The following is a 26,014-nucleotide window of genomic DNA, read 5'->3' on the forward strand; positions in this document are numbered from 1 at the left end:
CGTAACTGTGTATTGGAGGAATTTCATGTTTTGGGGGTATTACTCCTCCGCCGTGGTAATAAACATTAGTACAGTAAGGGTATCATTACCTCCTCAGCAAGAGGTCGCTACCTTTATAGAGGTTGACAGGCCCATAGTAATACATAGAATATTCGAGAGCTTGAGGAGCATTACAATTCCCAACATTGAGTATTTTCACCCTTTAGAAATCAACGTTTATTAGCCTGGCAGTAGAGTACTTTAGCTGGGAGGCCTTCTTCTACCTAGAAGAAGGGCAGACGCACGGACCAATGGAGCTTGGGCCACCGCGTTAATTGAACCTCTGATTGAGGTACCAAGCTAAAGTACCTGCCTTACGCGACGCGTCTGTCTCCAAAGAAATTCGTCCGTAGCAGCAGTGCCAGTCTATCTCATCGTCACAACCTGTATCAAGCTCACAATGGCGTTGATAGTAGACAAACACAGGCCGAGGTCTCTGGACACGCTCACATATCACCATGAGCTGTCTGAGCGTCTGCGAGCTCTGGTACGATCTTGCAATCCCTAACCCCTCCAAACACTGGATAATTGACCTCTTCTACAGGCCCAAAGCGGCGACTTTCCCCATCTTCTAGTGTACGGACCCTCCGGTGCTGGCAAGAAGACCCGTATCGTAGCAACACTCAAAGAGCTCTATGGTCCCGGTGTGGAGAAAATCAAGATCGATGCACGGGTGTTCCAGACCTCCAGCAACCGCAAGCTCGAGTTCAACATAGTAGCCTCAGTGTACCACTTGGAGATAACGCCTTCCGACGTAGGCAACTATGACCGGGTGGTGGTGCAAGACCTGCTCAAGGAGGTTGCCCAGACGCAGCAGGTCGACCAGTCGGCGCGCCAGCGCTTCAAGGTCGTCGTCATCAACGAGGCGGACCACCTGACGCGAGACGCCCAGGCCGCGCTGCGTCGAACGATGGAGAAGTACAGTCCGAACCTGAGATTGATCCTGCTCGCGAACTCGACTGCAAACATCATCGCCCCTATCCGTTCGCGAACGCTGCTGGTCCGGGTGGCAGCCCCGAGCCACGAGGAGATCTGCGACGTGCTGGCCGCGTCGGCGAAGAAGGAGGGCTGGCCTACCGTCAAGGGCCTACACAAGCGCATAGCAGAGGAGAGCGGGAGGAATCTGCGACGAGCTCTGCTGATGTATGAGGCCGTCCATGCACAGAAGTAAACATCAATCCCGGTCGTGACCATGTTGTGCAGCTACTGACTACCACAAAGCGAGAAAGTCACAGACACAACGCCCATCCCCCCACCCGACTGGGAGGCACTCATCGGGCAGGTCGCCCGCGAGATGATGGACGAGCACACACCGGCGCGCATTCTGCAAGTGCGGGCGAAGCTCTACGATCTTCTGACACACTGCATACCGCCGACCACGATCCTGCGCACACTCACCTTCAAGCTGATACCGATGATTGACGACGCTCTCAAGGCGGACGTCATCAAGTGGTCGGCCTTCTACGAGCACCGCATCAAGACAGGGACAAAGGTGATATTCCACCTCGAGGCGTTCGTGGCCAAGTTCATGCGGATACTGGAGATGTACCTGATGAGTATGGACATATAGAACGGGAGTCTAAACAAATAGACTATGGATGGTATGTTATAGCTTTTGTGAGAAAAATGTCACGAGTAGCTTTGCACATGAAGAGACAGGGAGTGGCATGGGAGCAAATATGTCACAATTACATCCTGGAAGGAAAAGGCGTCAACAAACGGTGCTTCACCTTAGCTCATGATGACGGATCACGCTTAATGAGAAAACCCCATTAATCTGCAGGCATGCATCAGTGGACCCAGTTCTACGCCCGTGACGCAGTGACATGGCCCGTCCTCACGATCTATAAGTCCTGGATAAAAGAACAGGCGCCTGTTCAAGGGTGCCTCGTGGCATAGGGACAGGGCTACAGGACGGCATGTTGTCGCACTGCAGCAGTTCAAATGCAATCGTGTAAAGTCACTCTTCATTCCAAGCCTTGTCCTGTTTTCCTCTGCTAGGGTTAAGAACCATTAGTTCGCCAGGGGTATCATAACCTCAGCGACCAATTACCACCCTAGAAGTTGGTGAACCTATAGCAATAAACAGAGTCTTCAGATTTAAAAGACTACCATGATACTTATTATTCAGTATCATTATCCTTGGCGTACTAACAGATTCATCCTGGCGGAGGCCTACCATGCCATCTGGGTGACTTAGCCTCCGTGAGCAGCCAAATAGAACGTAGGGGACAGGGCAACAGGGGCTTGGGGGTAGAAGTAATCTAGAAACACGAGGCTGATTTGCTCCCCCACCGGAAGCAAAGGGTTTAAGAACCGGCGCATTGCTTGCCTGCCAAGGTAAGCAATATGTACATGTGTCTTGGTTTATTGTCCATTTACCTTGCCTCACCTGTTGTTGGGCGGCGCAGCAGCTTAGCAGCTACTCGAGTAGAGAGTCATATTCAGGAGCGATTACATTAAGACAATGCTTTCTCGCTTATATCGATGCACACAAGGCACTGCATTTCAAATCGTGAGCATCAGCCCAAATGGTTGAAGCCGATGGCCGACTCCGGATAGCCCCGCCTTGGATGTTCAGTGGGAGCAATTGTGGGACCAGTGAGCGAACCAAACCGGGGTTATTTCTTCCATTTGTCCATGCCAGACGCACATATGGGGTGACCACCATGCTCATGTGCCCAGAAAAGGGACCCAGGGCTCTGGGCGGTCTCTTGTTCATGTTCTAGGGCCAAGTTGATGGTTGCGGAGGCTCCCCAGCAGTATACCATTGGTTGAGGAGGGTCTGTTAGCCGGGGACGATCGTGGGGAACAGGGTTATGGGAAGTGCTTAGCCGCGGAACTACGGCTAGCGAGGAAGTTTAAGGAATACAGAATCCCGATATCATGACTTAGGGCACGGTAGTCATCGGGGTAGCGGTAGTCCTGGGAGACTAGTATATCCGAGGTACTTGGGGTTGTTGAATCATTCCGTTGATCCATTCTTCATGACCAAGCGAGGCCATGTCTTCCTTGGTCGACGTTCAACATCATGAGAATGGTAGCCAAGCCTGCCGTTGACTAGAGCGACAAGAACATGGGGGCGATCTGGGCATCAGTGGCTGTTAAGACTAGACTTTGTATAGAGGGTGGTTGATGTGGTGGAAGCGTTCTCATTCGAACACATCAAGAGTCACGAGCATCGTGGTGTCTTGAGTTGTGAGGGAATTGTGTTCAAGAAATGATGTCGTCCAAGCCAGCCAAACCACTACAATGCAGTGCACCGGTGATACAATGCAGGCGGAGACTGGATCAGACCTGGACCGGCCAGGCAGTACGGCCTGCCATGGGCACAAGTACCCCCTGCCTTGTGCCTTGAGGTGAACTTTCTCACCAGGCGAGAGGACCCTACTGACGGCATCTTCATGAACGTCTCGACGGATGTATCGGTACAAGGGAGGAGACAAAGAGGATCCGAGGTTTCCATTGTGAACAGTGCCGAACGCCTCTGACATGCCGCTAAATGCCCAGCAACCACCTCTGGAGCGACAAGACCACGGGGAGGAGTGTGGTTGCTGGAGCCAATTACCAGTGCAGGACTGCTCTAGGGAAACGGGCAAGATGGGCGTTGGCGTACATCAGCATCTACTGTTTTAGGCTTGGTGACCGATGCTCTGTCCCCCTCTACGTTAGAAGGTCGTAAAGTTATGTCAGGCAGTAAGGGTAAGGGGCGAAAGAACTACCCCGGCGTGCGGGGTGTAAGTGAGGGGGGCAGAGTGGAGGGGTTCTCGTTGCGTGGGCGTCTCTTGGCGGTAGGGTGTACGGGCGCACAGGCTGTCTTGTCCTCAACCACATCTCTTAGGTGGGCCAGAGAGTGCGCCAGTACAGTACAGGTGTGCGAGACACTTCAGGTTGCTCCTCATGTCCCGTGAATCCTGTATGAATCTGTTGGCGCAATCTAGAACCGGAGAGATGCTGACATGCCATTATTGAACTATACAGCTGCTGGCAGGGAAGGATTCGAGGCTGGAAGCTCGGGTTGCGCAATGAATTTGGACATTTGGGCCAAGCTGTTCCTTGGGAGTCGGAGGGGGCGGCTGAAAGCGGGAGAGGTGTTTAATGCCAAATTTGCCATAGGCCCGATGATATTGGGGTCTTGATGGGATGGATGCAGGCCCCACGGAAAAAGCTGAAGAGCGGGCTCTTTCATTCTTGTTGAGAGCCTCCACTACAGCCGACGGGGCCGGCTTGTGTAGCGGTAGCTCCAGCCAAGGGCTTGATAAAGACGCAATCATCGGCGCAGGTCAATGACTGTGCGCCTGTGAAATCTCTGTGCGATCCTGGCCAGTTCGTGGGAAGCTACTGCTTTCAGATGGGCATAGGTGAGGCTGTTGCTCATTGAAAACCAGGCTGTTGGAAACGAGATGCCCTGACCATCTCGTGATGTGAAGAGGCAGCAGGAGCTCCATCTTGCGCCAAAGACAGCCCCATCAGCTGCGCTATCGGACCATGTAGCAGGTGTTGCAAGGCACTAGCTGAGGTAGCTAGCTACTTGCTGAGCTATTTGTCCCCCAGGGGTCCAAAGCTCGAAATATGTTGTGTAAGGTACCGTGACTCGAGAAGCCTTCCTCGTCAGCTTTGTAAGGTGAGGTATGTCAAAAAATCAGTTTGAAGAACTAGACGATGAGATGGGGAGATTTACATTCGCCTGAGCTCAATTGGCCGAGCGATAGGGGGAATCCGGGAGGAGGAGAAGGAAGGAACAGAGGAGCGAATGCATCGCCTACCTTCCCTGGGTGAGTGGCCGAGTGGCCGAGTGGCCGAGTAAGTGACGAGGCAGGTGCGACCCGACTGCAACGATCTCTATCTCCCTAAGGTAGTGCAGGTAATTCATGGTACGGGACGGACGGGGCAGGAACAGATTGATTGATTGATAGACAGGCATGGCGATGGACATAGCATCGCATCTACTACCGGTACATACAACTAGCTACATACAGCCTCCCTACAGTACTTAGCTGCTGCAGCACAGCATGCGTGTAAGAAGCATGAGGCACGTCTAGCGCAGGATGGAGTTTCATCCGTCCGGGGTCTGTCGGGCGGAAGGAAATTGTCCAGATGCAGGTCCTCGTTGTAGCAGTACGGACACTCACCAAAAGTACTGTTCTGCACCCCGGCCCGGTGGATGTCTTGGTCTAGTGCGATGAGCTTCGCAGGAGACAGCGTGTTGGCGGGATGGGAGGGGGGCGCTGGGGGCCGGGATTGGCATAGCAAGGGCTGGGATAGGCAGGATGTGATGCGATGCGATGCGACAACTGGGGAAACGGCCCTCATCCCTCATCGCATCGCTGACGAACCGCCAATGACATGGATACCTTAGGTAGCTCGCCAGCCTAAGCCTGGTGTGTTAGTTATTACTGCATTCTGCCATACAAGCAACCAGGTGGTACCGTCCACTACACTACCGTACACTACACTACAAAAACCTCCTCCTCCCTTTCCGTCTCCAAAACTCTCTCTCCTCTCTGCCTCTCCTACTTCTCCTCCGTGTTGCCTCCCCTCCGCTTCTCAAGCTCCTCTCTCTTTCTTCCCCTGCTGCTTTGTATAGGTGTTTGAACCTCACTCCCAGTGTTGTACGACGTGTCTGCGACAGTGAACGACTACCTACCTGCCTCCCACGTAGTAGTACCGAGCAAGCAAAAAGCTACCCCGCAGATCACCCCGCCAATATGGCTGAAGGTGCTCCCAAGGCTCCTGTGGTCGCAGAGGCCCATGAGGTCGACACTTTCCGTAAGCTCCCCCAACCAGAGCCTACCGGGCCTTTGTGAAAAATGCTCTTTCAGGCCCGAGTAAAAGTGAAGGAAGGAATCATGCTGACCAGAGACTTAACAAACTGCAGACCCTCCTCAGAAGATGCTGGCTAGTACGTTCCATCCGGCCGAAAGGCAGGCTACCACACTCACTGGCGCTGGTCCAGTCGCGTGAGGGGGCGCATCCAATTGAGGGGCCAGGATTGCTAACGCGAACACCTGCAGAGCATCCCAGCAAGCCTCATCTAGCCAGTAAGCCGCAAACCGCCCTGGAAATGCACACTGACCCAATTCTAACGCAATTGCAGGCCTGGAGGATTATCAGCAGCTCTACAAGGAGTCCATCACAGAGCCCGAGAAGTTCTGGGGAAGAACCGCCCGTGAACTCCTGTCGTGGTCCAAGGATTTCCAGACAGTCCACGCCGGCAGCTTCGAGGGCGGCGATAATGCTTGGTTTTTGGAGGGAGAGCTCAATGCTTCATACAACTGTGTTGATCGCCATGCCATCAAGGACCCCAACAAGGTTGCCATCATCTACGAGGCCGACGAGCCGAATGACGGCCGCACACTCACCTACGCAGAGCTTCTCCGCGAGGTCTGCAAGACTGCCTATGTCCTGAAGCAGATGGGCGTCAAGAAGGGCGACACCGTTGCCATATATCTGCCCATGATTCCCGAGGCCGTGATCGCCTTTCTCGCCATCACCCGAATTGGTGCCGTCCACTCAGTCGTCTTTGCCGGCTTCTCAGCCGACTCTCTCCGAGATCGAGTGCTCGATGCTCAGTCCAAGGTCGTCATCACCACTGACGAGGGCAAGCGTGGCGGAAAGCTCATTGGCACCAAGAAGATCGTCGATGATGCTCTGAAGCAGTGCCCCGACGTGTCGCACGTCTTGGTCTACAAGCGCACTGGTGCTGATGTCCCAATGACCAAGGGCCGGGATTGGTGGTGGCACGAGGAGGTCGAGAAGTGGCCCTCGTACATTGCTCCTGAGCCTATGAACTCCGAGGACCCTCTGTTCCTCCTCTACACCTCCGGCTCGACTGGTAAGCCCAAGGGTGTGATGCACACAACCGGTGGATACTTGGTCGGCGCTGCTGCCACTGGCAAGTACGTCTTCGACATCCACGACGGTGACCGCTACTTCTGTGGTGGTGATGTCGGCTGGATTACCGGCCACACCTATGTAGTCTATGCGCCGCTCCTCCTCGGTGTTTCCACTGTCGTTTTTGAGGGTACTCCTGCGTACCCCAATTTCTCCCGCTACTGGGACATCATTGAGAAGCACCAGATCACTCAATTCTATGTCGCCCCCACTGCTCTGCGGTTACTCAAGCGTGCTGGTGACCAGTGGGTGAAGAATGAGATGAAGCACCTGAGAGTCCTCGGTTCTGTCGGTGAGCCAATTGCCGCAGAGGTCTGGAAGTGGTATTTCGAGGTTGTTGGCAAGGAGGAGGCGCAAATCGTCGATGTAAGTCACTTCTGACGGATCTCATCCCTTGGCGTTCCGCAATGCTAATGTTCAATAGACCTACTGGCAAACAGAGACTGGCTCCAACGTCATCACACCTCTTGCGGGCGTCACTCCGACGAAGCCCGGATCTGCTTCTCTGCCCTTCTTTGGCATTGAGCCCGCGATCATCGATCCCGTATCAGGAGAGGAGATCCACGGCAACGATGTCGAGGGCGTGCTTGCTTTCAAGCAGCCGTGGCCTAGCATGGCTCGCACCGTCTGGGGTGCGCACAAGAGATACATGGACACATATCTGAACGTGTACAAGGGCTACTACGTAAGCCACCAACTCACTTACCTCCAAAATGCAGCAGACTAACTGAGGGCTGTAGTTCACTGGTGATGGTGCTGGCCGTGACCACGAGGGCTTCTACTGGATTCGAGGACGTGTCGACGACGTCGTCAACGTATCCGGTCACCGTCTGTCGACAGCTGAGATCGAGGCTGCCCTGATTGAGCACCACGCCATTGCCGAGGCTGCCGTCGTCGGTGTTGCTGACGAACTGACTGGCCAGGCAGTCAACGCCTTTGTCGCCATCAAGGATGGCAATGAGGCCAGCGATGCCCTTCGCAAGGAGTTCATCCTCCAAGTCCGCAAGAGCATTGGTCCCTTTGCCGCTCCCAAGGCCGTCTACATCGTGCCTGATCTGCCCAAGACCCGCAGCGGAAAGATCATGCGCCGTATTTTGAGGAAGATCCTGGCTGGTGAGGAAGATCAGCTCGGCGATACCACAACTGTAAGTTTCTTGCTTGGTCGACTGCTTCGCTGGCTTCACCCTGCTGACCTCTGGTGCCGCAGCTATCGGACCCGACGATTGTTGATAAGATCATCACCGTCGTCCATGACGCAAAGAAGAAATAAGGGATGGGCGTTTCTCCTGTTTAACTTATACCACCTTTGATTTAGTTGTTCTATTGGCGGGTTGGAAACCCACGCTGCAACGAGTCATGAATGAGACTTGGCAGACGATGAAAGCATAATCCAAGCCAGACTCCAAGAAGGAGGAGGGAGACGATGAAGGCATAGCACGTCAGGGAAAATCTTGAAGAGGGGCTATTTGTCGGACATAACAATGAAGCAAGAGAAGGCCGAGCTCTAGGTTAACTGTCTCAAAAAAATGTGATCGATATCTTGGAAAGTCAAGAAACTACTGTGCACAGCCTCAAATGCGTGACTTGCCATGATGTTTTGGAAGTGTGGAGGTCAGTCAGTTGCCAGAGTTTGAGTCAGTATCGCTCTTAGGGCTCAATGCTGTAGTTAAACGGTGGTAACCATGATGCGTATGAATGGAGCATCGCTCTTGGGGTTTCAAAATGTTGTAGTACCCGGTAATAACCATTTATGGCCTTGTACTGATGGACAGGCCAGCAGGTCAAGTGTGTAGTATGATGGACAACAATGTGGACACACACACACACACACACAGAGAGAGAGAGAGAGAGAGAGAGAGAGAGAGGAGAAAAGGCTGTGGCTGCGGGCGTCGTCATCTGGAGTCTTGGCCATCGCCCGATTTATGGCTTGGGTTGGCTGCTTGGGACGTCCAGCGTGTGGTGTGTGTGGACGAGGAGGCTTTTGTCTGGCCGAGTCGGTGACCCGAACAGTTGCCCAAGCCGGAACCAAAGGCAAAGGGAGCCTCTTGGGACATGAGATGAGGAGTGAGAGCGGCTTCACTGCCACCCGGAACGATCTCGAGGATAGGATAGACCTAAGTCAACTAACATTATCTTCGACAACCGGACCCGGAGGGATCCAGAGGGTCGGACCCGCCGGGGCCATAAGCCCATCAGCCATCTCAGTGTGCTAGACTAGACGTGCAGATGTGAAGTCTGACAGGTGCCAAGACAAGGGTATTGCGCGGTCAAACTGGGTCTCTTTTAGTGTTCGATCTCACGGGGCTCTGGGCGTTGCCGTCTAACAGTGACACAGTGTGTCAACGTCCCAGTTCGTCCCAAGTTGCAGGTGTCGCACTACAAAAATAGACATCGGCCATTTCTAATAGGGCGGAGAGGAGGCTGTTTACGAGGGTGGGGAGTGCCCAGGTGCGGCGGCCCCAGCTACTTGCTTCGTAATAATGGGCTTGCGGCAACTCGGCACTCCCTGCGCCGCCGTCCTCGTCCGCCAGGGTAAGAAAGGCTCGCAAAAGACGGTGGAATCATCCCGATTCATCGAGGGCATTGTGTTGTTTCACACAGTGGAGAGTGTCTACACGCTGAGATCCCTTCTATTGTTCCCTTTCCTTTCATTTCATTTCCATTGTCTTGTGTCACGATGCAGTGTCTCAGCACACGGCTTTGAATCAGGGCAAGTCAACGCCGTACTTCACTTCGACAACCTCCAACTGTACTTTGTCAACTACAGTACTGCGCCTTCACCGAACAAGAATCTTCTTCTAACCTGCTGTAAGTAAGCCGCCAGGCGGGCCAGCTTAGGTGAGAAAGCCGGCGCTTTCAATGCGGTTCCCGCCGCCCAGCTGCTCGAGGTTTCCCTAGGGACTCCAAGAGCCGACTCCAAAACAGGCCAAGTGCTGGGCCTCTCCGCCCTGCTCTGCCCTGCCCGCCCCCGTCTCCGTCTCGCAGGAAGAGGCTCAGGCCGATCCGATAGTGAAGGCCCTGAAGGGGCACAATAACTGGCCCTCGCTGCGCTGAGATGTGTAGATGTGTCCGTGACTCCGTACTGAACTTGCGCATCTCATACAGCCTTGTTGCTGTCACCGCTGCCAGCATTCTGCGGAGTAGACCCATCTGCCGAGGCGTCTCTGCGCGGGAAACCCTTTCTCCAACCGGCGGGATCGGATCCTTCAACGGGTTTCAGGTGCAGCCAACAATGGCCGTGGTCTTACTATGCTCTACGCTTTGTCGCATTTAGGCGCCGAGCAACTGCTGTGTAAGAGGATGAGGAAGGGCAGAGAAGAAGGAAGACATATAAGCCGAGCGGTTGTTTGGGAATGCTATGGGACAGCGCAGCGCAGCGCGGCTGTTGTTTACCTGATCGATCTTTGACGAAACATCCAATCATGCTCCAATTCCCCAAGTTGATCCGCTGATGCATCCATCGTCCTCCGCGAAACGGCTCATAACATTCTCAACAAGAATTGCTATTTCGTTAAACATGTCTATAGTGAAGTAAACATGGCGATAAAGGCAACAGTAAGCGAGGTGATAAACGCAGTAGTAAACATAATCTTCGCTTTCAAGACAGGGTCATAACCTTCATCGTTGAGGAACCTTGCCCTTTCACAGTGAGCGAAACGAGTTTCACAAGGCTTGGTTGTGCCCCGTGCCAGCAGAGAGGTGCAGGTTTAGAGAGGTTTAAAGAGGTAAGCTTGCTTGGTAAGGTTACGTTGAGAACAGTGGTCAAGAGCTGTAGTGGCTTGGCTCTCACACACTGTGTCCGAGATGGCTGGCTGACCCAGTACCGGCTCCAGCGGCCGTTGGCCTCTGAAGAGTCTGAACCAGTCAAGAAAAGAAAGCCATTCCCCTGCCGCCACCCTTTCGAAGCAGCCCGCTAGGCCCAGAGTCCCCGTCTCCTGCAAATACACACACACTCACACACACATACACATACATTCGCTTCTGCCGTCGCCTGTTTGCGAACAGCCTCGTTTCTCGTTCCTACGCCCATCCGACGATACCGATCTCTGAAGGAAACGTTTGGTCTCTCCCATGGACTCGATAAGACATCGCTAGATTCTGTTCTGAGATTGTCCCCTTTTCGTCCCCTCGCGGGGCTTTCCCGCCAACAATGTACCTCCTACGGCCCCTCGCAGGCGCTCTTGCGGCCGTTGGGCTGTTACTTCCATTAGCAACAGGTATGCAAATCCCCCAGAACACCAACGCGCTGTCTCGGATAAACTTGCCTGGCTGCTGTCTGGCAAGATCTTTGTCTCGTTGCACAGGAGGAGCCGTTCAATCCTCCCTAGGGAGAAGTCTGAGGCTCTATTTCTTCGGTAGCTTCTGCTACACATCTCAAACTGTCCAACCTTGCACGGGAGTCCGCAGCAGGACAGACACATCATGTGAAGAGCCACAGTTGCTGACCACAACGCCATACGTGAAGCGGACTCGACCGAACGTAATCCACTACGCTATGTTACGCAGATCGAAGAGCCTGCTCTGAATGCACACAACCCATCGCATCGCATACATGCATTGTCATCATTCGACCTCACATTCGCCATCCACGACCGGTCACAACGGATAAGGCTGTCGCTAGAGCCCAACCACGACATCCTTGCCGAGAATGCAGCAGTCCATATATTGGGGGCAGATGGGACGATACGGTCATCGGAGCCCATTGATAGATTAGATCACCGGGTGTACAAGGGCGAGGCCTTCGTACAGCGTGGATCAGACTGGACGCATGCCGGATGGGCGAGAGTCAGCGTCCACAGAGACGGGGATCATCCGGTTTTCGAGGGAGCATTCAGGATAGATGGCGACAATCACCACATTCAGACCGACTCGAATTATAGACAGACCCGATTGGAGAAAGATCCTGAGGTCGCGCCGGCAGACGATGACTTCATGGTTGTATGGAGGGATTCGGATATCATTGGGGCTAATCCTCATGACCATGCTCATGATGAGTTGAAGCGCGATCTAGGAAATCGCCAAACCTGCACGTCTGACAAGCTACTCTTCAATCGAGATGATAATCATCCGGTCTATCGGTCGCTCGATACGAGGAGCGAGCCGGACGGGTTCTGGCGGTCGATGGCGTCGAACAGTCTCTGGGGACGGCAGATCGATGGCACCACGGGAGGAAACGGCGCTGGTGTGAATCTCAGCTCAACTATCGGCTCGACAGCGGGATGTCCGACTGCGAGGAAAGTAGCCTTGGTTGGCATCGCCACAGATTGCACTTACACAGCGAAGTTCAACTCTACCGAGTCCGTGCGCCAGAACATCATCAACCAAATCAACTCTGCTTCCCAGGTCTACGAGAGTTCTTTCAACATCTCTCTGGGCATCCAGAATCTCACTATCAGCGAGGCTTCGTGTCCAGCAACCGCACCTGCCTCGGCCCCTTGGAACATAGCCTGCTCCAACAGCGTCACCATCACCGACCGTCTCAACCTCTTTTCCGCTTGGAGAGGCCAACATAACGACACGAACGCTTACTGGACTCTGCTCAGCACCTGTAACACCGATTCGGCCGTAGGACTTGCCTGGCTTGGCCAGGTTTGCGTGGAGGGCTCTCAGTCTTCGACTTCTAATGGACAGAACGAGACTATCGCGGCGGCGAATGTTGTTGTGAGGACCTCGACAGAATGGCAGGTCATTGCCCACGAGACCGGACACACCTTTGGCGCCGTACACGACTGCACCTCTTCAACATGTTCTGACGGCACGGCTACGAAACAGCAGTGTTGCCCTCTCAGTTCTTCCTCTTGTGATGCTAGTGGAGACTTCATCATGAACCCTTCTACGGGAAACGGTATCACCCAGTTCTCTCCCTGCAGCATTGGTAACATCTGCTCGGCTATTGGTCGACAGAGCGTGAAAACGAATTGCTTGACGAGCAACAGAAATGTCAACACCATCACCGGAAGTCAATGTGGTAATGGCATTGTAGAACAAGATGAGGACTGTGACTGCGGTGGAGCTGACGGCTGTGGCGACAACTCCTGCTGCAACCCTGACACGTGTAAATTCACGACCAACTCCGTTTGTGACCCATCCAACGAAGAGTGCTGCACAGCTCAGTGCCAATTCGCCTCGAATGGCACGGTCTGCCGACCCAGCACTGGCACTTGTGACCCTCAGGAGACTTGCACGGGCGCATCGCCACTCTGTCCCGCCGACACCACTGCCGACGATGGAACATCCTGTGGAGATGACGGTGCAGGCCTCAAATGTGCATCAGGCCAGTGCACATCACGCGATCTCCAGTGCAAGACTCTCATGGGGTCGTTGACAACCGGCAATGATACCTATGCTTGCTCATCTTCGGGCTGTCAGCTTAGCTGCGCGTCACCCGAGTTCGGAGCAAACACCTGCTTCACCATGATGCAGAACTTCTTGGACGGCACGTCATGCCAGGGCGGAGGGAAGTGCCGGAACGGCGACTGTCAAGGCGGGAATCTGGGCAATGAGATCGGGTACTGGATCACCCACAACAAGCCTATCTTCATCCCAGTGGTGTCCGTCGTGGGTGGGCTGGTGATCCTCGCCATCGTGAGCTGCTGTTGGACCTCGTACAGGAGGAGGCGCCGTAGGAATGCGCCCAAGCCACCCCCTGCCCAATGGGTCGGAGGCGGTTGGAACGCCGGCCGCGGGCCCATCATGGCTCCGCCGCCGGTCGCGAGCGGTGGTCGCGGTCCGGCGCCGCCGTACGGACACGACGATGGACGGCCGTGGCCTCCGATGCGGAGCATGAGCACCAGATATGCATAACTGATGACGGGGCATGGGGATATCATGGGAAATCTTTTGAGTGCGGCAGCACTCCATTAGCATAGCTGGCGTTGGTGGTGCCATGTCATATTTGTTGTTTTAAAACACCGGGTTGGGTTTAAAGGATGGGGTATTGGGTCGCATTGATTACCGTAGGTATTGTCTAATGCTACTGGATCGGCATAGAAATAATAACCCTACTACAACACGACCTTCTTCATCTCGTAGCGTGACGCTCTTGCACACTTGGAACCCCGTCCAATCTGATGCGGATGCTCCCCTGGCGACATAGTAGCGGCCATGATTGTCATCCATTACCCTGCGGTGCCGAGCTCATGATAGCCCGTCCGCTCGTCCCATCGCTGTGTCGAGTCCAGAGACCCGTATGCTCTAAAGGACATACTACTTTGCTTGCTGTAGACTAAGATGCTTCGGATCGAGTCTTGAAACTCACAGGCTGTAGAAATACTCACGCTTGCCTGGAACTGCGCTGATGATGATGATGACGATGATGATGATGATGCGCGCCGCGGAAATCGAGTCTGTCAACTCGGAAGCGGCGGAGGTTGAAGATGAAGGACACACGGAGGCGGGTGGGTGGCCAGTATCAAACGATTTCCCCTTCCTTCACTGCAGTGGACGTCCTCGGCGAAAACACATTGGATCCACTTGCGCCCAAACTCATCGCGACGTCCGGCCGCCGCCCTTCTTCTTGCTGCTGCTGTCGAGCCGTGGGCCCGAGGCACGCTTGCGGAAGCTGTTGTCCAGGATGTCGTCCTCGTAGCCGCACATGACTCTCATTAGCCACAAGCGGGTGGCCGGGATACTCTTATGGAGCCATTGGTTGTTAGTCTTGCATGAGAGGGGTGAGAACGGGGGTTCGTGGTGTCATTCGAGTGACAATCACCACTTGGGGGAGCACGGGTGGTTTTCACTCACATCGCCTCGACTCTGTGCGTACATCATGACCAGCTCGGGGCTCGCCAACACGGCTATGGCCCAGTCACGGCGCTCAATCTTGTCGAATGGCTCCTGCTCGGTCCTAGTGTTGACGTAGGGTTAGCGTACGTCCCGGTTGCATGTACATGGATGAATCGAGGTGACGGATGCCGGCTCACCTTCCGCTCCCGAGCCTCATCTTGGCCGTCTCCCGCTCGCTGAAGTCGTCGCTACCGTCAGAAGCGTCACCGGAGTGGTAAGGGTCCTTGCCGCGGGCCTGGCGGTCCCGCATCTCGGGGGTGAAGGATGGTTCGGCGCTTGCCATGTGTGTCGCCGACGACATTGTCCAGCTCTTGAGGCTGCCGGGCTGCCCCGCTGGCCGGAAGGCGGAGGTGCTACTGGAGGGGCCGGCCGACATGTTACATTCACTCAGGCGGGGCCTACGGCAGAGGGGGGTTTTGGTAAGCCCTGAGAAAGAGTGGTGGGCGAGAAAATATGGTATGTAAGGTGAGAAACGTCTTTTGCGGAGAGCTCAGAGACAGACACGCACACCTTGAAGAGCGGACGTACGGCAGGTGGGATGAGGGCAAACTTGGGGTCTTGTCTCTCAGCTTTTGTCGAGCAAGATGAGATGAACTTGGGCTGAGGTCATACAGACGTCGAAGGCAGCAAGAAATGCCTTTGGAAAGGGTCTACGCCATCACATGACGGATGGACCAAGACGGCGGCGGTTGTATCACCTTAAAAAACTACGAGGTCGATACTAAACTCGGTTTAGCAAACTTACACCGTCTGTCTTGTCAGTCATCCAACATCCACAGTCGGCGCCCGGCATACACACCTAAGATAGGTGTACTACGGGATGAAGGACGGACTGAGTGACTGGCTGGGACTGTACGTCGACAACACACACAACACGCATGTCATCCAATCCAAGACGCAAACTCCGGTGCACACCGCCACAAACACAGATTCTACAGATCTTGCCATTCATTCTCTTCTTCTTTACTCTCCGAAGCCCCGAACGTGGCGAATATGCATGCATGCACGACTCGAGACGAGACAATGGCTTTGTGGGGTTGCATCTCGAACAGCGGGCCGCTCCGACACCTGTCTTTGTCTACCTGGATAGGCCTGCATCGAGTCCAGCAGGGGTATCTTCTTTGTCTAGATGATAATGGCTGTGCGCCATCAGTGTAACTCGCGTTTTTGAGATCTGATATTCCTCTTTTCAGCCATGATTCGGTGGTTGACTCAAATCCCCGATCATTGGTCCAGTTTCGCGGCGGCCGGGCTCGAGACGCCCAGTTACTCACTGCTTCCAGCGCAACATCGTCATGGAATGTTTCGTGAAGATAAACTTGCCCTTTCCATCCCACTTGTCTTCCTTGATTGCCACCTCCTCCTTGCCTCCTACATTGACTGAGCTGATCTCGGCGCCAGTCACCTTGTATACTTCGACATCGCTGCCGGCGCCCTTGACCACTGTCTCAAAGTCCTGGCTGTCGCTAATGTTCACCACAACGAGACTGACGACTCCTTTTCCATCAATTGCCGCACTGACATCAAGCCATGGTGCTCCATCTTCAAGTGTGCCCTGCAGCCATGGCGGTGCAGTCTCGCCTTTGTAGCTCCCGCACTTGACATGCGAGGCCACCGTCCAACCGCGCATGTACTTGCTGAACAACAGAAGTGGCCACCACGTTGTCTGCTTGACAATGCCCTCCTTGGTGGTCATCAGCGGGCTGATGACATTGACCGTCTGCGCAATATTCGCCATCCCGATCCACCGGCTCTGCCGGACAAACACGTTCAGCCATACGGCGACTGCGAGTGCGTCTGACAGTGTGTACTTCTCCTCAGCGCCTTGCTCACCCGGCGCACGCACCGGGTCCCAGACGTTCCACTCGTCAAAGCAGATCTTGGTCGGCGGCTTCGAGGGCGGCACGTTGTTCTCGATGCGCGCGACGTCAATCAGCGCCGCGGCAGTCTGGATGGCGCGCTCGGCGGACAGCGGCGCCGTGACGTTGGGCAGGTGCTTGTCGCTGCGGGTGTAGATGTGGATGCTGTGCATGTCGACGACGGAGACGCACTCCTTGAGCACGTGGTGGTCCCACGAGTTGTAGCCCTCCTGGCCGCACAGGATCAGGCACAGGCTCGGGTCCAGCAGCCGCAGCGCCTTGGCCCACTGCGCCGCCTTCTTCGCGTAGTCCTCCTTGGTCTGCTGCTCGACCTGCCACGGGCCCCAGATCTCGTTGCCCAGCGCCCAGTACTTGACGTTGTACGGCTCCGGGTGCCCGTTCTTGCGCCGCAGGTTCGCGTAGTACGTGTCCTTGGTGCCGTTGCAGTACTCGACCCACGCGAGCGCCTCGTCGAGCGTCCCCGTGCCCATGTTCAGGCAGAGGTAAGGCTCCACGCGCTTGTCGCGGCCCTCGCTAAGCACGTCGAGCCACTGCATGAACTCGTCGGTGCCAAACTGGTTGGTCTCGACGCCGAGCCAGGCAAGTTCTGGGCGAGAGGGTCTGTTCTCTCGCGGCCCAATGCCGTCTTGCCAGTGGTAAGTAGCCACGAAGTTGCCGCCTGGATAGCGAATGACTGGGATGTCCAGGTCCTTCAGGGCTGATATGACATCCGTCCGGAAGCCATTGGCGTCCGAGAGAGGGCTTCCAGGTTCGTAGATGCCGCCGTATATGCAACGGCCCATATGTCTGTGTTGTGGTTAGTCTAGATATCAAGCATAGAGCCGAGGTTCAAGTAGCAAGGTAGGATATCTCAGTGTGCCTTTTCGAAGCTGCACGTACTCTGTAAACCCTCCATAGGTCATGGGATCTATTGCCGAGAGCCTCTTCTCGGCATCGACCTCGATAGTCGGCACGTCCTCATCTGGGGCCCTCGTAAACGTCGTCATATTTAAAAAGCTTCTAGGCTGCAAGTTCTGGCCTGGTATAATGGTAAGCAACACTAGGAGGTAGTGTAGCCAACGAGTGGAAAATACCTGAGTATTTAATAGGACGCAATAAAGGTGGTCATTAGTGGGTAGGTAGTCAACAGTAAGCAGATAATGAGGTAGTCAACGGGAGGTAATAATCGTGAAAGCCAACTCTGTGATCCGTGACAGAAGAATGTCTGAGGTGCCCAGAATTGGCTTCTTTTCCCACAGCAGTCAACAAAGCCCTCAATTGCAAGGAGAACTCCGTCTAAAGTGGCAATTTGTCTTTGGATCCTCGGCCTGTTTCAGACCAGTGACTGACACAACGATACAGAACTAGAGGCGCGACATGAACTCCTGTGAAGTCAATTCCGGCCACGGACTTACAAACTCACTTACACGCGATCATGTGCCTGTGCCTCCTGGGTAACTTTGAACCGACTGCCCCGAGGGGTCTGCTGTCCGGATCAGAAAGTGGTGATTGGTGCGGATATCACGTATGCCGTTGGTGCGGCAGTGGAGAGATCCTAGTCCACCCCACACGTTTGCCCAAGGACAGCAAACCAGGGAAGCTCCCTCAAGCCTTCACTCGGCCATTATGTGCTCTTTGAGAAGCGCCGGAGCCACTCATCGAGCCTCAGAGGCCTCACGGCCCGCCTTGCCTCTCCTGACCGACGGAAGAAATCCGGGGGCTCAGAGTGATGAGTTGGACAATTGATATGCCGAGAGGCGCGAGCGCTAGTGCCGTCCCTCTGCTGGTTGGTGCAATCAATAACGGCCTGCTCACCCCAAGCAGTACCTCCCCCGCATTGCCAGCCCCAGGCGAGATGGATCTTGGGGTATTGTATCGCATGTTCCTGAGATGGTTGCACTGAGCACTTTAGTAGCTAGGCGCCTGGACTCAAGTGCGCCCTCCCTTGGGTTGCCACGGGGCCGACGCGTCCATGCTCTGGTTGACCGGGGATTCGGGACGTATATATAGCTATATAGGTGACCTGTTCCTCTTGAACGACGATCTCTGCAAGGTGAAGAACGCTCCTAGTTCTTTACAACTCTCTCTGTATTTGTCTCCTTGCTCTGTAAAACTGCAATCATGTTGCTCCAACCAAGGACCTACCAGGTAAACTCACTTGTTACAAGATATCAGGAGCCTCCTTGACTAAGATCCATGCCATCAGTTTCTCGTAGGCGTGTTCGCCTCTCTGGGCTCGGCCCTCTACGGCTATGATCTTGGTGTTATTGCTGAGGTTGTCGGCTGTGACTCGTATCAGACGATGTTCACGCCCACAAGCGACGAGACGTAAGATCTTGCCCCGATTGGTTATTAAATCTTCTCCCGCATGTACGCTTACAAGCCTCTTCATTCAGTGGTGTTGTTGTCAGTCTCTTCACCGGAGGTGCCTTCTTCGGTGCCGGTTTCGCTGGTCCCGCTGGTGATTATCTCGGCCGAAGGTATACTATCTTGCTAGGCGCCCTCATTTTTATCCTCGGCGGCTGTCTCCAGACTGCTGCACAGACCATCAAATACCTTTGGGCTGGTCGGGCTATTGCTGGCCTGGGTGTTGGTTTCCTTGTCATGATTATCCGGTACGTGCAGATCCCTTGCAACTGAAAGAGCAATAATGGGTCTAACTTGAACGCAGTAAGCAACTCTCCAACATTGCTCCCCGAGATATGCTGCTAGTAATAAGCAGTAATCAATGACCGTTCGAATTCGACTGATATCTTTAAACTGTAGCCGTTTATCAGGGTGAAATTGCCCATCCATCCATCCGAGGAAGAATCACTGCGCTCCAACAGTTCATGCTGGGCATTGGTGCTTTCATTGCTGGCTGGATTGGCTACGGAACCTTCTCCATCGGTGGATCAAAGGAGTGGCGCATTCCCTTGGGAATCCAAATTGTCCCTGCCGTCTTCCTGGCTGCGCTGATCTTGTTCTTCCCCGAGAGCCCTCGCTGGCTTATCGACCATAACAAGGAGCAAGAAGGTCTCAGGATCCTAGCCAAGCTACACGCACATGGCGACACCGAGGACGCTTGGGTCAGAGCTGAGTACGCTCAAATTCAGGTTTGTGCCTGTTATTAACAATTACTACGTTTATCACCGTTTAGTGCTCTCACTGATAGCATGACAGGAGTCAATCACGTATGAGCACGAGCATGAGGCAAAGAGCTACCTCGAACTCTTCAGAAATCGGTAATAAACGCTAGTCAATTGGCACGGACTTGAATTGCTGACTGACTTCACTGTGTAGATCCTCGTTCCGCCGCTTGTTTCTTGCGGTTGCTCTCCAGGCCTCTGTTCAGATGACCGGTGTCTCTGCAATCCAATACTTCTCCATCACCATCTACGGACAAGTTGGTATCAATGGGCAGGACACGCTCAAATACCAGGCAATCAACAATATCTTGGCCCTGATCGCCCAGGCCATGTGTATCTTGTTCGTTGATAGGCTAGGCCGCCGCAAGCCTCTCATCGTTGGCAACCTCGTCAACTGCCTGATGTTCATGATCGCAACCATTCTTATTGGTACGTCCAGCTGAACGGCACAAGAGCAGGTTATCATTCATATTCTAACAATGTCCACTTAGCCAAATTCCCGCCAGAGACAGGTAAGCATGGCAGTGCTGGGTGGGGCTTCATCATCGTGTAAGTGGAGGTCCACCAGATGTGTCCAAACTACTTCCTAATATCAACACAACAGCACCTGGCTCTACAATATCTCCTTCTCTGCAACCTGCGGACCTCTCAGTGTAAGTCATCCTTGACTCCGTTCGCATCGTCACAAGTTGTACTCTTGCAATGTTGCCTTGGCTCTCTGTACAGACCCGTATGGGCGATATATGAACTTCTTCACCCCTTATGAAGCCCCAGAAGTCCCAGAATGCTAAATTCGGAGCAGTGGATCGTTCCAGCGGAGATTTTCGACACTCACACGCGTAGCAAGGGCGTATCTATCGCTACAATGATGTCCTTTGCCTTCAACACCATGATCGGGCAGGTTACGGACAAGGCGATCAAGAACACCGGCTGGCATTACTACCTGCTATTTGTGCTCTGCAATTTCACCAACGCCGTCTTCTTCTACCTCCTGTTGCCCGAGACTCGTAAGCTGCCTCTTGAAGAGATGAACTACCTCTTCACCAATGCCCCCTGGATCGTTCCGGGCTCGGACAAGTCTAAGTACACGGCCAACCTCGCCGCCGACGTCGAGAGACGCGCCGCAGAGCTCCGCGAGAAGGGCCACATTGGAACCACTGGCCACGACGAGCATCCTGCCGACGAGGTGTAAGCCGGTGGGTTACGTCGCTTGGCGTGTTATATAGGGGGAAAGGGGGCGGCTGTTCATGGCGGTGCCGACAGGTGCTGGCAGGTGCTAGCACCTGCCAGCAAGAGCCTCACAGCATTGGCACTGCGCGAAGTGACCAGGCTATACTTGGGCACCCCAGAAACTCCATCAGACATTCCTGTCACCATTATCGCGGTGTTGTCTACCATGGTTATTACCTGCTGGTGACTCCGAACTTATTGTTAACTACCTACATACTTACCATTGACTACCTCCCTACTGTTGACTACCTACTGACCATGAACTACCTGTCTACCGTTGAATACCTCTCATTGACTACTCACGTACCATTAACCGCCCACCTACTATTGACTACCAATCTACCGTTGACTACCTTTCATTCGTTGTGCTTACAGTTGACTACCTACTGACCATGAATTACCTATCTACCGTTCACTACCCACCTGCTGTCGACTACCATGGTGATTACATATCGTTGACTGCCTATACACCATGACACTTCCTGCGAGAGACTGCTCTCTTGGTGTTGACTACCGAACCTCCTGGCGTTGCTTACCGAGTATACCTTGAAAGAAGGCTCAACATTTTGTCAATGTTCATGAGATCTTTACGTTTGAAGATACACATTTGACAACGAGTAGGACTAGTCTTGCTTGAATCTGATTTATATTGGACAGACAATCCTTGGCCCTTTGTGAACATCTATTTAAACAATTCTCGCCACCACCGGATCTTCCCGTGATATCTTAGCGCAAAAAACAACCCCCTGAAACTGATGTGTTGTCCAGCTATTTTGTACAAAGTCGGTCACGCCGCCCGAGCCTGACCGTATCCAATGTTTTCATGTAGTCATCAACCGCATGTATAGTGGAGTTATACTGCGCGGGCATCTATTGTACAGTGCCTTTTCACAAAAGAAATGGACCCCGTGAGTGTCATATCCTGGCTGTCTTGCTCAGGTAGCCACTGAGTGTCTGTAGGTCAAAGTGTATGTAGGTAAGGACCGACGCTGTCTTTCCCATGGATATCCCTATGCTGAAAATCCTCAGATGGCTCTCAAGTCTCGGGACCAAGATCTGTAACGACTGTCGAGTTGGTTCATGCTACAAGTCAACTGCTTGCAGCCAAAAGGCTATGAATACCTCAAGTCGCTGTAGCTGTTTTGATCCGTTCTCGACTTATTGCATCTGATCATCGGAAGTTAATGACAGCCAGCTAAATCAAATGTCAGCTACATGAATCATGTCCAGAAGATACGGCAGCTTATTGAGACTTACTCGGCTGTTTGCGCCGTAAGCGAGCTTCTGACCTGTGGCATCCCAGCACAGGCAATGTGTATCTTCTTCCTCGACATCTCCATTCATCCTCGGGCTTAACCATCCTGGATGCGGCGCTCTACTCCAGCTAGCCCTAGGAATAGCATGCTCTCCCACCTTCCATATAAGGATTCTATCAGTAGTAGCACCAGCAATGAAGGCACCGTCTGGTGTGAAGGCTAACGCAACGATGGGTAGCTCCATCGTCATCGAGCATTTCGGTTTGTTATCTGGCGCCAGAACGTTCCAGATGACAATGGCGCCATCCTCACCGCCGGAGGCGAGCAACCTCTCATCTTGCCGCGCTTCAGCCTGCAACGGCTGCCAGACAAACGACGTGATTGGGCCCAAATGTGCGGAGATGGAGCGGTGTACTCCAGCTTCGTTCCAGAGCTAAAGTAAAAGAATCATGTAAGCACGGGCAATAAAGTGCTGACACTGCGACTTACATCAATTATACCCTTCTCACTTGCGGTTGCGACTAGCCTTGATCGGTCATCGAACTGAACGTGGGAGAGACGCGCATCCGGACCGGTATCAAACTTTCGCTGTGGCACAATGGAGCCTTCTGCATAACGCAGCGACAAGAGCAGGTCACCTCCACAGAGGACAAACTCAGAAGCGCTCAGCCAGGATGCGTCTAAGGGATCAGAAGTGAGGTCATGGTCTAAGAGACAGTAGGAGACTGTGTTGGCAATTTCGGCAGCGAAAATGGTGATCACGGTGCCCTTCTTGTCGGGGGCAATGCCGAGGATGGAGTCGTTGTTCGGATTCCAACGCAGCTTGATGACGGGCGGCTCGGCGATGTCGAACCGTTGCATGTGGGTGCCATCGGCATCCCAGACATTGAGGTGCGCCTTGTTGTCCGACTGTGTAGCAAGTGCGATGGCGGTGCCGTCGACATTCCATGCCATAGCAGTGACGGTCGAGTCCTTAGGCATATCATGGTCGGTCAAGTCATTGAAGGGGCGGCTCACGCCATTCACGTGATCAGCCACGAGTTCCTGGGCGGTTGCACGCGAGACGGTCCACACACGGGCTAGCGCATCTGATCCGGCAGCCGCCAAGAGGGATGGCTCTCTGGGGTTCCACTCGCAGTGCAGCACGATAGGGTTTTGGCTAGCTCGAGACGGTGACGCTTCTCCTGCTCCTGCCACCGTCGCTGCTGCAGTCGCTGCATTTGCTGCTGAAGAGGAAGAGACTGAGGATTCATCGGCGCCGAGTCGTAGAAAAATGGTTTCTGGTGCCAGCTCATCGACCTTGTCAATCTGGGTGCCCTGTTCCGGGCCGTCCGTACGCGTGATTGGCGTTGTGGCTTGCTCGCCCTCGAGGGGTGACGGATAAGCGTGGTTGTCTGCAAGCTGGTTCTGGGGGTCAATTTCCATGGGGGTTGTGGCTGTCTCCGCCCCATTTTCGTAGCCATTGCTCAGGCGCTGCCGCTTTGCAGGCGAGCCGTTTGCAATATTGAGCTGCCTGTCCACCTGCCGCTTCCGCGACGAGATCTCCGTCTCCTCGACAAGCTCTGGCTCGTCCTCAAAATCCTCCTCCTTGTGGGGAGGCTGCGCAATCAGCGGTCCAAACACGCCGTGCTGCGTCGCCTCGGCCGTTGCCGGCACATCACGAGGCACCTGCAAGGAAATTGTTAGTGCAGGTCCAGGGGGAGTGGGCTGGAGTGGACTGGGACTGGGACTGGGACTGGGACTGGGTAGCGGGCCTCGAAGGCGCAGGTAAGTTGAGATTGAAATGCCGAAAAGAGGCGCGCACGCTCATGAATGAGGGTGAAATATGACCAAAAAAGACAAGAAAGGGAGTTGAATGCATACCTGTGACTGGACATACTGCCTTTCAAGGTCATTATAGAGAAGGCCGCGGTTCAGGACTGAAACGAGGGCGTGATTCTTGACGTGGGGCGCGAAATCAAAATGGCGATGTGGTTCTTGGATGTGCCACTCCTTCTGAAATTTGGCGGCAGTCTCTCGATAGTCTGCACACAAACAACAAGCTGCGGTCAGTCGCCTGGAGGTACAAAGGATGATGAGGAGAATGCAGAGATGAATCATGACTAATGAGTGCAGAGGACATGGGCACATACTTCCTTCCAGTAGGTATCTGTGGTGCGGGCAAAGAAGACCAGGTTAGCAATCATCGTCGTTGTACCTCAGGACTGGCGTGCTTGGCCGGACTGAGGGACGGATGGGGTGAGGAACGCACCTCCAGATGAGAAAGTTGACTCTGTCCGAGTCGAGGAGCTCCTTCATTGTGACGACGCAGAGGGCTCAGATCCCGCAGTGAGTGACCATGCGACGCGCAGGCGGGTGAGAGTGACGAAAAGGGCGGTTCAAGATGGCTTCGATGTTGAGGTTTGAGGGTTGAAGAATGGAGAAAGGAACCTTCGACGAGGTAGCGGAGGAGGAAAGGCAATGTCCTGTCCGCTGCTGCATGTTATTATTTAGGCGACTAATGGGGCTACCCAGCGCTAGGTAGCTTAGCATAGAGAGACCCTAGGCGGGCGGGCTGGCTTCCTTACCTTACCTTGCCTCACGTTACGGGCTTGAGCAGAAAGTGGGCGCCAGCAGGTCTACCAGTACCAGGACCAGGTAGATGGGCATAGCACGGGTAAGGTCAGGTATTGCGTTACTGTACCTTACCACCTTGTTGTATCGGATATCCAGCTAATCAGTTCTGGCCTGTCTGTCTTCTCTGTCTACTCAGGTGGTAGGGTACTCGGTTTTATCACAGGTAGGGGGACAAACATTGAAGACAGGGCAGCGGGAGAGAGGGTAGAGGCACGCATGGTAATAAGGTAAGGCAAGGCAAGAAATGCCAGGCCAGCCAGGTAAGGCATCATCTAATGTAGGTAGGTAGGCATCTAGCGCAGGGTACCTTACCTCACCGTACAATACGCTGGTACCGGACCCGTACCGCTGCTAGTCAAGCCCGGACTTGCATCTCACACACGCGGGCTTTCTGTCCCACCTCGACACACATACACACACACACCACCACATACTGTACACATACACACATCACGCCTCGGTCCCCACACTCTTCATATAGACAAGGTAGGGAGGTACCTGGAGGTCTGGGTGCCCGCTAGAGGACGGGCTCTGCAAGTTTGGAGCACGAAAGGTACCCCAGCTTAACTTCCCGCAAGTCCCGTCCGTTGAGGCACCACCCAACCCCAGCGACTCAAGCTCAGGCGAAATCTTAGGTAACGCACCCAGCTGCAGAGAGCAGATGCGCCAAGGGTAAGGTATCGTACCCTACTGTCCTCAGGTTATGGTGGTTGGTACTCGCGTACTCGTCGCTCCCGCTACCTCAACCTTACTCGAACAGAGGTACTCGTCTACCGCAAGAATCGTGTCTGCAGACCGACACATCTGGCTGCCCAGATTGCCAACTCTCGATCCATCGGTCTCCCCAGTCTTCTCTCCTCCCCCGAGGCAGTCCTGGTCAATCTTCGAGGATCTCCGGGTCTAATCCCGTTGAAGGCCCGCCTGTGTCATAGACAGGCATAAGGCCCCCCTTCCTGCACAGCGTCGTGCTGCCTATCGCCCATCCCCTTACCCTTTGCCTTTCAACACGGTCTATAATCCTAACAATAACGCAGTACATGACTGCGCGACTTATGAGCTGTGCCCACAACGACTCACCATGGTCACAGACAACAATAGGCGCCGACTTGCATAGCGCATGCAAGCCGTTGTATCCTGCTTCCCTGTGCGTGTTTAAAATAGCTGACGCTGGCCGTCGGCTGTTTGAGACTTGGGGGAGGGGGGGGGG

General features: G+C 54.1%; 6 protein-coding genes across 6 annotated transcripts; 3 read left to right on the forward strand and 3 right to left on the reverse strand.

The window, feature by feature from the left end:
- Positions 1-439: 439 nt before the first annotated feature.
- On the forward strand, positions 440-1,609 carry UCRPA7_212 (putative replication factor c subunit 5 protein; the record flags this gene model as incomplete). Its single annotated transcript, XM_007912810.1, has 3 exons — positions 440-526; positions 584-1,206; positions 1,261-1,609. 3 exons carry the CDS (start codon positions 440-442, stop codon positions 1,607-1,609), a joined length of 1,059 nt encoding a protein of 352 aa, XP_007911001.1.
- A 4,138-nt stretch (positions 1,610-5,747) lies between these two features.
- UCRPA7_213 (putative acetyl-coenzyme a synthetase protein) lies at positions 5,748-8,203 on the forward strand (the record flags this gene model as incomplete). The annotated part of the gene is made up of 5 exons (XM_007912811.1): positions 5,748-5,808; positions 6,137-7,299; positions 7,358-7,618; positions 7,674-8,078; positions 8,141-8,203. The coding sequence occupies 5 exons, from the start codon at positions 5,748-5,750 to the stop codon at positions 8,201-8,203; spliced, it is 1,953 nt and encodes a 650-aa protein (XP_007911002.1).
- Positions 8,204-14,418: 6,215 nt separating this feature from the next.
- UCRPA7_214 (hypothetical protein) lies at positions 14,419-15,001 on the reverse strand (the record flags this gene model as incomplete). Its single annotated transcript, XM_007912812.1, has 3 exons — positions 14,419-14,565; positions 14,677-14,779; positions 14,856-15,001. The coding sequence occupies 3 exons, from the start codon at positions 14,999-15,001 to the stop codon at positions 14,419-14,421; spliced, it is 396 nt and encodes a 131-aa protein (XP_007911003.1).
- A 987-nt stretch (positions 15,002-15,988) lies between these two features.
- Positions 15,989-17,584, reverse strand: UCRPA7_215 (putative alpha-l-arabinofuranosidase protein; the record flags this gene model as incomplete). The annotated part of the gene is made up of 2 exons (XM_007912813.1): positions 15,989-17,384; positions 17,478-17,584. 2 exons carry the CDS (start codon positions 17,582-17,584, stop codon positions 15,989-15,991), a joined length of 1,503 nt encoding a protein of 500 aa, XP_007911004.1.
- Positions 17,585-18,698: 1,114 nt separating this feature from the next.
- On the forward strand, positions 18,699-20,897 carry UCRPA7_216 (putative mfs sugar transporter protein; the record flags this gene model as incomplete). The annotated part of the gene is made up of 10 exons (XM_007912814.1): positions 18,699-18,725; positions 18,784-18,905; positions 18,974-19,192; positions 19,249-19,288; positions 19,355-19,672; positions 19,740-19,801; positions 19,860-20,134; positions 20,197-20,254; positions 20,310-20,358; positions 20,508-20,897. The coding sequence occupies 10 exons, from the start codon at positions 18,699-18,701 to the stop codon at positions 20,895-20,897; spliced, it is 1,560 nt and encodes a 519-aa protein (XP_007911005.1).
- Positions 20,898-22,106: 1,209 nt separating this feature from the next.
- On the reverse strand, positions 22,107-24,489 carry UCRPA7_217 (putative wd repeat protein; the record flags this gene model as incomplete). Its single annotated transcript, XM_007912815.1, has 5 exons — positions 22,107-22,130; positions 22,193-22,624; positions 22,681-23,859; positions 24,055-24,073; positions 24,443-24,489. 5 exons carry the CDS (start codon positions 24,487-24,489, stop codon positions 22,107-22,109), a joined length of 1,701 nt encoding a protein of 566 aa, XP_007911006.1.
- Positions 24,490-26,014: the final 1,525 nt, after the last annotated feature.

This window comes from Phaeoacremonium minimum (assembly GCF_000392275.1).
Source record: "Phaeoacremonium minimum UCRPA7 unplaced genomic scaffold PA7_03_scaffold_8, whole genome shotgun sequence".
Lineage (NCBI taxonomy): Eukaryota > Fungi > Ascomycota > Sordariomycetes > Togniniales > Togniniaceae > Phaeoacremonium > Phaeoacremonium minimum.